The 12991-nt window shown below is 34.9% G+C and overlaps 1 protein-coding gene across 3 annotated transcripts in view; it reads right to left on the minus strand.

The window, feature by feature from the left end:
* CCDC181 (coiled-coil domain containing 181) overlaps positions 1-12991 on the minus strand; it is a 606866-nt gene that overhangs the window by 293483 nt on the left and 300392 nt on the right. For all 3 annotated transcript variants that reach the window (XM_044072352.1, XM_044072351.1, XM_044072353.1), the window contains exon 3: positions 8999-9955. In XM_044072352.1, the coding sequence (XP_043928287.1) occupies positions 8999-9955 (957 nt within the window). The remainder of the gene's footprint in view (positions 1-8998; positions 9956-12991) is intronic.

Here is a 12991-nt window from a genome sequence, read left to right on the forward strand (position 1 = left end):
AAACAGTCACTATGTAAAACTAACTGGAGTGAGGTATTTAATAGAAAAACTGCAGATGAAATGCGGAAAGTTTTGAAAGAGAAATTGTTTGAGTGCAAAATGAAAAAATGTTTAACATCAGGATCTAGGCATACAAAGTCAGGGGATATATTTCCATAAGAAGAAGATACCTGATTAAGGTGAGAGACAAAAATATAAGAAATGGAAGAGAGGTCGAACTACAAGCTTGAAAACTGAAATAAGCTGGACAAACAGATTAAGCATAGTGTGAGACAAGTTCAAGAAAAATTTGAAGAAAATTTATATAAAGATATTGAGCATAATAGGAAACCTTTTTATAGATACATAAGATGTGGAAAGAGTAAAGACATACAGAGTGATAAACTGAGTGCAGATTCTAAAATTTATTCTCAGACACAACAGATTATAGATATATTTACAAAATCTTATGCAAAACAGTTTGGCTCTACAAAAGGGGCAATAAGTTGTCTTAGTGACATACAGGTGACCTCAGATACTGGAATCAAATTAGATTATATTGAAAAAGAACTGTGAAACTGGATCCAAACAAAGCACAGGGAGGAGAAAGAATAAGTAACAGTGACCTGAGAACATGTCAGCAAGAACTTACAGTACCGTTATATCTATTATTCACTAGGTCACATAAATATGGAGAGATTTCTCAAGATTGGAGACATGCTCTTATTAAACCTGTCTTTAAGGGACAGGGGAGTAGGACAAACTCAGAGTCTTATAGACCCTTAAGTCTACATTCATGTTATGGAAAAATAATGAAGAAGGTAATATTGAATAAGTTATTGTCAGAATTGGATGGGCTGGGAACTGAAACCATATATCAGCACGCATATGTTGAAAATAGATCTATTACCACCTGCAATATGATGTTCTATAACAATATAGTAACAGCTATGAATGAAATATTGTGCTGTGAAGTAATTTATATAGATTTGACAGGGTCATACACAAAACACTGAACAATAAATTAGAACAACTGGGTACGGATGTACTCTTAGTAAGATGGATAGCTGCATGGCTTACAAATAGGACATGGAAGGATCATACAGCAACTGGACAGGTGAAATTCTACGTTACAGTCAAGGTATCCCACAGGGCTCTGTCCTAGGCCCTTACTTGTTTAGAGTGTATCTTTCAGACCTAACCTTTTCCTCTGAGGTATTCTACAGTCTATATGCAGATGACTTGAAACTGGGTAAACTGATAACATGTGTTACAGATAAGGCATGTCTGCAAAATAACTTGACTAAACTGACTATTTGGGCGCAGGAGAATAATGTCCTGATAAATACATAAAAAACTGAGGATATGAGATTTGGGAGACATAAATTGAAAGGTGAATATTTAATACAGCACACACTGATTGAAACTGTAGACTCATTTAAGGACCTGGGTACATGGTTAGACCCAGTGATGAGTTTTTCTATATCAGATCAACCAAATGGCTAATGATAGTTATAGATCTATAGGTTGTGTAAAAAGATTTATAAAGTCTAGGAAATCAAAAATGATGAAGTCATTCTTTGTTAGTTACATTAGCTCCAAAACTGAGTAAGGAATACCAATACAGAAACCCTATAAGAAAACAAACATGAGTAAACTGGAAATAGTACAGTGAAAATACACCAAGGGCATCCATGGATGTGAAAATTTAAGTTATTATGAAAGACTAAAATATCTGAACTTGTATATTGTCTCTTATAGACATCTAAGAGGAGATCTTATTCAGGCATATAGGGCATTTAGAGACAACTACCTCTGGGAATGTTTGAGGTTATCAATAAGTACTAGAGAATCATCAGACAACCTATGTAGAAGATTCTGTAGGAATGAGAAGTGTACTAACTAGTTCTCTGATAGAGTAGCTGATGCATGGAACAGACTACCACATTACATTAAAGCAAATACTAGTTTAGATACTTTTATGAACAGCCTGGACCCTTATTATGGGAACAAGTGTTTTGGTATATTGACAAGCTTAAAGGGCATTAATGACCATGGTTGAAATATCTGTATGTAAGTATGTATGTATGTATGTATGTATATATGTAATTATACTTAGTAAAATTAATACTAATACAAATGGTAGTGTTTGACCAATGCAGCAAGGCTTTCAGAAGCGGCCACAATGTCACCAAATAAATATAAGTACTCCCAAAGATTAAAATATTCTTTGAAAGACCAACCAGTAATGAAAAGTTAAAATATATTTAATAATAAATAGTAAAAAGACATGAAAATAGTAAATATCTCTTTACAATAAACACCAGAGTTTCAATCACAGAAATATTAAAAATAACACAGATGGAAAGATTCACAGAGATACAGAAAAACACTACTTAACTAATCTCACTATTATTTCCTGACTGAGATAAATAATTACTATTCCCTAGTTACTTACTAAAACAAAGCAAGATGAAGAGGGTGAGTGATCCTTCTTTGTCAGGTTTCAAAAACAGACTGCCCTGAGACTTCTGTCTCATCTAGTATTAAAACATCATTTCAGTGCTGGATTACAAAATGACATCACATAGATCTGGTCATCTGACTCTGGTTCCCACACTACCCCCTTTAGTAGAAACTGAACCAGAATCTAGCATGTATGTGACATAATACACACACATAGAGCTTTGCTAAGATGTGTTATACCATCTGGAAGCTATAAAACCATTTCAAAAACTTCCACCCTTCCAGAATAGCAATTAGTTCACCCCAAGGATAATACAGTAGGATTCTTAGTCCTGGTTTTCACAGAAATTTTGTTTCTGCTTGCAATGAGAACTGTAAGATACAATCTTTATGGCCTAAGGCAGCTAATTTAATTTTAGACTATTTTTCAAAGTTAGCTGGACTAAGATTAACCTCTTCTCTTCCAGTATCCTCTGTTATAATATATTAATTTCAACAGTTACAATACAGTCTGACATATAGGTGTATTTCTTTTCTGTCCAGCAGGACCCACTGTTTGTACATTTTTATCACAAGCAGCTTTATAAATATATTTTCAACATAAGCACTTGTACAAATCAGTTTGATATACAGATGACATATAATTATTTACAAAACTCCAGCTAGCTATGCTGGCATATATTACACATCCACTGCCTACTTCTCCTGGCACAGCTGGCAATACCTCACATCATCACAATGTATATTATGTGTTTGAGACATGGTTGCCAAGAAATTCACCTCGAGAACTTCCTGGCATTCAAGTTGAGAACATAAAATAATACTTAAGGATAAGAGACCTGATCATAATTTTTTGTAGTGCAAGGAGATTCATCTGCTCCATGTACTGCTAGTTACACAAAAGTAAAATAAAGAAAAAAAATGTGATGCACTGTGCTGGCTTTGAAAGCCAGTAAAGCAGTGGGGTAGTAGTTGACATCCTTATGTACTGCCTGCCTAAGAGAAACAGTCTGATTCAAAATAGTGGCTATAATATAGCAGACAGCAGGCAGAAACAGGAGTTGAAATGAATCCATTTCATGTCCTTCTGCTATTGCTGTTTACAGGCCACCGCTTTCAGCTTTGATTGACAGATGTGATCTTATCAGTATGTAACAGGTGCTTAATAACTGTTAAGCACCCTTCTAAGACTTAAGGTCAGGTCTCACACTAGTGTAGTGATGAACCAGGATGTTATTTATCTATTGTTTGTGTCTTTCGTCTTTTTCCCGGTTAGGGGTCGCCACAGCGGAACTCTGGTCCGCTAATGATTGGCAGTTGATTTTTACGTACCGGTTTGCCAGGCCTGACGCACAACCTTCAACGAAGGTACACCCATTCATGCATGTCTCCACGCAGAAGACGCTCTAGCTGAGAATCGAACCGGACAGCGTCTTACTGTGAGGTGACAATGTTATTTATCTATTAATGGGGCATAATGATGGTGCTCCATGTACTACATAATAATTTAAACTTGGTGTTGGACCCAGACAGTAGTCCGAATATTTGCATTTTTTCATAATTTCAAATATGTTGCCTTCTATATTAATGATACCCATAAGGGTGGCTTCACCACAGGCAATGGCAAAAGTTGTTTTATTAGACTTACCGGCATCATCTGCAAAAACATGGAATGTATGTTGGTCAACTTCATGAGAAATGAAACTGATGACCTACAAATCCTCAACCCCAGTCAATCTGGCTTCATGAAAGGTACATCATATTTCCTTAATCCAATTAGTTTTCTTAAAATGGAATGGATGCCATCAACAAAGACCATTTATCCATAGAGCTTATCTGGACCTTGCTAAAACCTTTGATATTATTTCACATGCAGGCATAATTGATATAATTACTAGAATAAACATAAACACTATCTTATCAACACTTTGCAAACTGGGTCTCCAACTTAATGCACAAAATAAGAGTCAGTATTACCTTCTCACCTTAAAGGGGCATGACTAGTAGATTTTCTCAGGAAGCTGTACCACATCTCCTCATTTTTGGAACCTCCTTATTCATTGTCAAAGGTCTATGGTTAATCAAGTTTTCAGATGAGTGTAAACTGGGTGCCATTATTTTATTTTATTTATTTTTGTTAACTGGCTTAGTACACTGACTTCTATGGACTTTTTTGAGTGGTCAAGTCCTGGACTACTGGACCAAAGTTTACACTACAAGGATATTAATATTGTACAGAAGGAACTTTCCATAACAGATACTTGGTATACTGATCATGGTTTTAAGCTTAATACCAAAACATGTACTAAAATTGTATTTAGGAAACAAACATATCCTACTGATTGGCACATAAATGGGTCCCTGCTTAATACAGACAAAGTCATTGGATATCTAGGTACTTTCATCAACAGCAAATCATCTCTTTCAATGGCAATGAACTATCCTTCAACTTTAATCATCATCCATCAGTTACAGTTAGGAAATCCATCTACCTTGCTCAATAAATTACCAAAGTGGTGCTGCGGTAGCGTTGTCGCCTCACAGTAAGATGCTGTCCGGTTCGACTCTCAGTTAGATCGTCTTCTGCGTGGAGACATGCGTGAATGGGCGAACCTTTGTTGAAGGTTGTGCGTCAGGGCTGGCAACTCGGTACGTAAAAATCAACTGCCAATCATTAGCGGACCGGAGTTCCGCTGTGGCGACCCCTAACCGGCAAAAGCCGAAAGTCACAACATACCCTCTAGGTCTAAGGATGACATAACCCTTCTCATTCTTCCCTCATCAGACCAATTGTAAAATGTAATGGACCATTTAAATATACTGTTCCAAGCACCTTGCCCAACTACTGCAACGTTTATTAACTAAAAAAAATTAAAAGGATTAAATTGCCTTATCTTTCCTGAGAGAGTAAAAACCCTATCACTTTTCTTTGTCTCAAACCAACTCCTAGCACTATGACAGATCTTGTTTTTCTAGATCTTGTCCACCTCAGAAATACTGGTAGTAATAAAAAGACTTGCTCCAAAGACCCCAACCTTCATTACAACAAAAACAAGGCTTTTTGGAGAGATAGGTTCCTCATCCTCCCCCCCCCAAAAAAAATCCCCTACCTATGGAACAAGCTCTCTTTGCAAGTCTAACAATGGAACACATTGGCCTCCTCCAAGTTCTGCCTTGACAACTGAGTGCTTACCTACAAAATTTATTACTGAGGTAACAGTATGGCTGTCATTAAGCATGCTAGCAAATTCAAAATCTAATCTCTGTGGATTGCATCACCCAGGTCACCTACCTAGTATAAACTTATGAACCTATGATATAATGGGTTTGTTTGTACCTAGTCCTTGACTGATCTTGAATAATGGTTAATACTTCAGAGTTAAATATGAACTGATTTATATATATAACTGGTGAAACATTTTATTAATCTCATTTTGTAGTGATTTCTGTATAATTATTTAAAATTAAGAAAACTGACAGCAGAAAGCATTTAATTTTATTTTGGAAGATTGTAGGTTAAATTATTTATAACAAGAAGAATACAGGTCCAAGAATAAAACCCTATAGGTACTTCTGATACAGGACACGTTTGTTTTAATTGTCCGATTCTTATTTGCATTATGGCAGTCATATTGAGCGAGTAGTTTGCAAACCATTTACTTTCTATCACTTGAGGGTTGTTGGCAGAGTTTTTGAACAAGAAGTCAAAGGTCAACATTATCAAAGATCTTCTAAGGTCAATGAACATGGATCCTGTTAATTTTTGTTTCACATTTACTGCTATAGATCATATCAATGGCAGACTGTAGGGCAATGTTAAGTAATTTATATTTACTTACAAAAATTTTACTTGGATGTATACAGATCTTTGATATGTTTCTATATTCAATTTTAAATATACATACAGACACCACTTTATATGTATAAAAAGCAAGCTACCTCAAGTTTAGTGCAGCAGTAGAAACTCAGAAACTCTTTAAGCTCAACAGCTTAAATATTTGTGTTTGCATGTGCTACCTTTTTCCACAATAAACAATATAGTGCCGCCTTTCAAATCATATTATGGTAGAATATTGTTTTGCACTGTAGTATGTTGGGTAATCAGATAAACCAAATGTAGGTTAGACATTTACTACTGATATAATAAAGTAACATAAAAAAATGCTATAAGCCAAGAATGTCCCAGCAAGCATCTTTATCTGAAGTGCAGCTTTTCATATATTGTTATAACTAAAATAACAGTAATACTGCCATCAAATAAAACTATCACATTCACACAGGTCAAACATCTGAACAGCTGCACAGCAGAAATGAAATGCATCTGCATCCTTTACAGCTAAGGCATGGTTCAGATGTTGCAATCCTTAGTGGGCTAAACTTCTCTCTGCAGCAGTCTGCCTTTAAAATTAGAAAAAAGTAGCTTTTTATCATAATTGAATGATGTGACATAAAATCATAAATTCTCCTACTTAAATGATAAAAACATGTGTAAGCACTGAGAAAAGGCAAGAGAGAATCCAAATGATACAACCACAGAAAACAAGGGATATATGTACATGTAATTAAAAGACTGATTCATTGACAAATACATTAGTTCTAACTGCCCCGAGTTACTTGCACTAATGTTACTCCCAGGCTGTGAATGAAGGAACACAGGAAGGGCACCAGTCAAGTGATCACAGGAAACATAACATGCCTAGCCATATACATCATTAAGTAGACACACTTTGACAAGGATACAGTTGCATGTTTGAGTGGCTAACTGATTGAGTTGCAGAAGCCTCACCATCCATGATCAGTGCTAGGAGATATCTGTAAGCACAGATGACTTTGGTGTTTATGTTACCAGCATACATTGTTTAACAAATCATATAAGCATTGGGTCTGAGAAGTTGTGGGGACATGGTACACTATTTAACCGCTGTATTTGAAGACATGCTTTTGATCCTGAACTGTTAGCTGGAAGGCTCATGGTCACAAACTTCCTGCACAAAAAATGTCAGCTTAACTCACTACCAAATATTAATTTAACCCAACATTCATAGACCACTTACTATGGCCAAATTTTCATACCCATCCACTTTGCCTCTCTAATCCTATCTCACTGACATCCTAATTTTTGCATCAGATTTGAACAAATGCTCTATCGTTTTTCCAATATATACAGCATTAGCAGCAGCTTTATGAAGAATACAGCCTGTATCTTGAACAGGAGATGGTGTGCATTGAGAGGTAAGGAAGCAACAGTGCTGCTGAGCCTACTTAATGCTGCAGCTTTTGCACATGCTGCTACTGCCTAAAAGTGGATGGTGTTAAGAAAACAAACGTTAAAGAAAGCTTTGCATAATTTCGTGCTGTAGACAAGGATTGGAAAGAATGTGTATAAAAAGAGTATGTGAGAGAAAATGAGGGAAACAGAAAGAGAGAGAGATAGAGAGAGACAAAGAGAATAAACTCTACAGAGATGAATTAGAACAAGTGCCAGTCTATAATTGTTTAAAAAGTATAACATTTTTTTTTATTTTCAATTGAATTTAATTGCTGAATTTAGGGTGGTGCCCTCAGTGGAGACGGATGCAGATGTGATTCAGTTCTTCACAGCTGCTATATGACAAACTGAAGTGCAGAATGGATTTACTGGCTTAATAATTTACAGATTAGTCTGATGTCTCACTCTAGTTACAAAAAAAAAAAACATTGTTCAGAGTACAAAAAATGGTACAAAAATCTCAATGGGTACACACCTACTTTGGCTCTGGAAAGTTAAGTTGCCACTGAATCAGAAAAAAATCACAATTCCAAACAATTTATACAGTCTTCCTAAGTCAAGTGAGTCAGCTGCAGAAAAAAATATACAAAAGTCATGATATGCTACACTTAGTTACAGAAATGAATGCACTATGTTTACCAATAAGCACAGGATTTAAAAGTTCAAAAAGTCACACCTGTCTACATCAGCATTTCTTTTAAGCAGCATTTACACCATCATTCCTTGTAATTTTGGTTGAATAATAAATAAATGAAAAATGGATACCTGTACCTTTTACAGAACAGTACATGTAACAGCTTTTGGCTCACTTCTAAACTTTCAGAATGACTGTTTCCTTCCTACTGAAACAGATTACCAGACTGTGCACATATAATAATGAAATAGCACTTCTTCCAAACTAATGGCAATTACCTTTATGAGCCCTGCAACTTTAAGCTAATAATTGCAAATTTTCTGCAAGATGTGCAGCTGTAACTTATTTTTCCCATTCTGCATCTCAAGATCAAGCACCCATGATGTGTATCATCTGTCAGTTTAAGATAATTCTCATGTAAAACCTGTGTATTTTTTAAGTGATAACTTACACTAAAAGCAAGTGTTTTGGAATCTGATCCCTTTAGTAAGCCTGTTTATAGATAGGCCTTACACCAAAGTAAGTCATTTACACTGAGAACAGGTCTTTTGCAATCACAGCAGACTTACACTGAGAGCAACTCTTTTGAAATCTGGAACATAATTATTATAACAAACTCTCTCTCAATTTATATAAAGATGGAATATTACCTCTTTTCTTTGCTGTGCTCTGCTCTGTTCAATCTTCTTTTGAAGCTGTTTTTGTTCTGGTGTAAGACAATATGTAGACCTTCTTGCCGGCAGATTTGCAGACTGCACTCTTCGAGTTGATGTCTTTTTTCTTGCATTTCTCCCCACAGTAGCTGCTGAACTTGGACGCCCTTTAGGAGCAGTTGGTGGTCTAGGTAAATAGTTGAGTTCACTACCAGATGAAGAAAATCCTGTACTGTCCTGACTAAATGATGTACTGTCATCTTTAGTATCAAAACCAAGTATATGTGAAGATCTTGGAGAGCTATGCTTTGAATCAGTATCATCTGAACCACCATTTATAACAGGCAAGAAAGACTGGCTCTCAATATCCTGTAAGCTCAGAAGTTCAAATTTTCCATCCCTTTCTATTAATACTTTCTTGTCTTTATTCTCTTGATCTTTAGCACTTCCTATTGAAATGGGGGAAATTTCAGGCTCATCGTTATTAGAAATCTTCATTACTGACATTCTTCCAGAAATGTCACCATCATTGCAATTAATACCATCATCATCATCTAACTCAACATACTCTAAAGGTGGCACCTCAAAGTCAATCAGATTTTCTTTGAATTTCAGTCTGCGCTCTCTGCTTTCATTTACTGGTTCCTCATCCTCCAGCTGTTTGTTAGCTTGCTCTATTTTCTCTAAAATATATTTTTTTGCTTCTTCATCTTCTTTATCATCTTCTTCCTCAGGACCAAACAGCACTTTATCCAGGAAACTTTCCTCACCATCCAGTTCTGACAATGTAGCATGTTGATCACTGAGATATAAAGACTCCTTAACATACAGATCTTCATTTTCTTGGTGAAAATTATCCGTCAGTTGCACGTGCTCACTACTTTTACTTTCTTCTCTTTCCTCATCTTCCAATTCTTTGTCTATTTTTCTTTCAATATCATCATCATCTTCTTCCTAAAAAAAAAAAAAAAGAAGAAGAAAAATTGCTTCCCAGTTTTCTGTAAATTATATATTTAACATGAACCTGTAAAATGCAGTGTTCATGATTAAGCTATTAAACAGAATAACATAAAGCATTATGACAATAAATAAATGGGAAACAGGTTAAAAGGAATACCTTTTGAAAAAAATGCCAATTATTAGGGTTAAATAATCACTCTGCTGTTTTACATAGTGTTATAAAGCTCTTTGTTTTTTTAGTTATACAATTATTGCACATTAGGCTGAGAAAGGTAAATATTAATGAGACCTCTGCTATGGGAATGGGAATGAATACCTATATTTCTGTCAGTTTGCTAATATTTCTAAGGTTATATTCCAGGAAGTATTTTATTAGATTATTTGATTATGTCTGTCGGGAACATGACTTCACCCATACCAGAACTGGACTATACTCCAAGGATGTTTTTGAATGCTCCATTATGTACGAAACCTGCTGTGAACATGCTTACTAAATGTTTAAATGTAACAGGCAATCCTTTGGTATCCTTATCCTATGAAGCATGTGGATTCAATGTATTCACTTCAACTTCATCTACTTCTACAGTAAATATTTTTTCTAAGATTCTATTGTTTGAATGGAAAATTCAACAGTATAACTATCTGCAGTGGCACAGACTTAGTTTTGACTTTTACCTAAAGGAGCGTATAACACCTCATGGGCTTAGAGTTTTAAAAATGCCTACTTATGGGACTCACTAACCAGAACCTTAAAGGTGAGCTTTGACTATATGTCTTTAGTGAAAACATTTTTCAAAACGACTGAAAAGGACTCATTTAAAGAAGTTGAGAAGACATATGAAGGCATTATTGCTAATACCTTGAATCATCTGGCAAGTAATAAACTAAATGAAACTATGGATAATCTCCAGGGTTTTGAAAGGAGACTGACTGACACAAAGTTAGCCCGTGATTGAGCTGACTTTTTAAATGAGAACATTTTTTGTTGGCCAAAGGAGACAAAGGTTTTAAATGAACATTAGATCAAAGTTCACAATGTTAGTAAGCCAGTGCAACCGCCAGCTTCCACTTCGTATGAATCGTCAGTCGATGCAGATGCTTTTAACACTGCATATTTTCCATGTCTTCCTGTTCCCTTTCAGCAACATCCTTTTCAGAAAACACAACAAATGCTGAATATGAGATCAAAAGGAAAGAATCAAAACAGAATGCTAATGTGCAGCATGACACGTTCTGTAAGGAACAATTAACATTAGTACATATCTTTACTTCTGAATTAACTAGAGATAAACTTGATATTTTGGAAAAGGGTTTATCTTTTATACCTTCTCAAGGGGCTGATGTTGTTGAAAGTTTAACTGAAGTACTTTTATTTGCTACGAATGTGAGTCTGAAGATACTATTTCCTGTACATACTACTTGATTAAATAGTGCAACTAGTCTGAAGAAACCTAGCACGTTCATGTCTATTCAATCTCAACTTATATAAGCATTTTTGAACAAATGTGAGCTAGATATTTACAGTTTCTTTTGTAGTAAAAATATGACTAGTTTTTATAATTTGAATAAGGCTCAATACCAAGCACTAAACTTATTGATATCTAATAGAAAGACTACTATATGTCCAACAGTTAAAGGTGGAGTGGTTGTAGTAGTCGATCGCAATAAGTATAATAATAGCATGAATGAAATGCTTAATGATGTTTCAGCTTTTGCTGTTTTGACAAAAAATTATGAAGATTTGATTACTTCAAAGGTTAATCTGATTATGCGATATGTATTTGAATTCTTACATTATTCCTCAATTGTCTGAATATTTTTTCTGCCATGGAACCTCTCCTACCAGTTATATATGATCAATCTAAAATACACAAAGTTTCATTAAATCTACCTATGCACCATATTGTGTCAGGGCATGGCTGGTTGACAGAACCTATTTTTATATATTTGGAGAAAATATTAAGACCTTATCTGGATACCAGTGAATACTAATAATGGATACAGGTAATTTTGTGAGGAAACATTGTAAATGGTATACGTCTACCCTGGGCCCCTCTTTCATTTTTGCTGAGTTAAGACATAAAATCTCTGCTTACATCTATCCCTAATAATGAAAGGGCCTCCTGTATTGGAAATATTCTGAATGCCACTAGAACTAATAGCAACAGTTTTAGTAATACTACCTGTACATTACTAGAGTTAGTACTTGAGAACAATGTATTTTGCTATGGTAATGGAGTTTACCTACAGATAAATTGTAAAGCTATGGGCATACCTGTAAACAAATACATGTGGTAATTTACTCGTGCTTGACTGGGAACAAAACTACATATTTAGGGATAATGACTTTTCTAAAGATATTTTACATTAGGCAAGGCTTGTGGATAATATTTTTATGTTATGAGTTTTGAATGATGATGAACATAAACATTTTATCTTGTACCTTAATTCTAGCACTACTTTTTGAGATTTGAGTTTAATTACTCACATGTATTAATTTTTTAGATATATTGGTCTAATGGCATGAATCAGGGTCCTTAGCTACAAAAATATATAAGAAGGATGCAAAGAAGAATAGCTATTTACATTGCAATAGTATGCACCCAGGATATATATCAATAATATTTTAGAAGGACAATTTTGTTGACTATCTAGATAAATGTCTGAGGACATACTTTTTGATTTAGAAGCAGGGGTGATGTCTAATGACTTTTTGAAACATGGCTATAGCCAAAATGAAATAAACAAAGCAATGAATGAAGTGAGACACAATTATGGTGGTATGTGTCCATATTTCAATTCTGATCAATTAATTGATAAAGAACAATGTCATGGCAATATCTGATACTAATCTTCCTTATATTATGGCATTTACAAGTAACAGCACATCCATTACAAATATTACAAAAGATAACTGGTTGATTTTAATGACATTGTCTGACAGTGCAAAATTTGTGGGCTCATCTCCCAGGATAGTATTTAAGAACAAGCTTAATTACAAAAATGATGTTTTAGATGGGTGAATTCTAT

This window comes from Protopterus annectens, chromosome 5.part0, assembly GCF_019279795.1.
Source record: "Protopterus annectens isolate FY-2018-M chromosome 5.part0, PAN1.0, whole genome shotgun sequence".
NCBI classification, from domain to species: Eukaryota; Metazoa; Chordata; order Ceratodontiformes; family Protopteridae; genus Protopterus; species Protopterus annectens.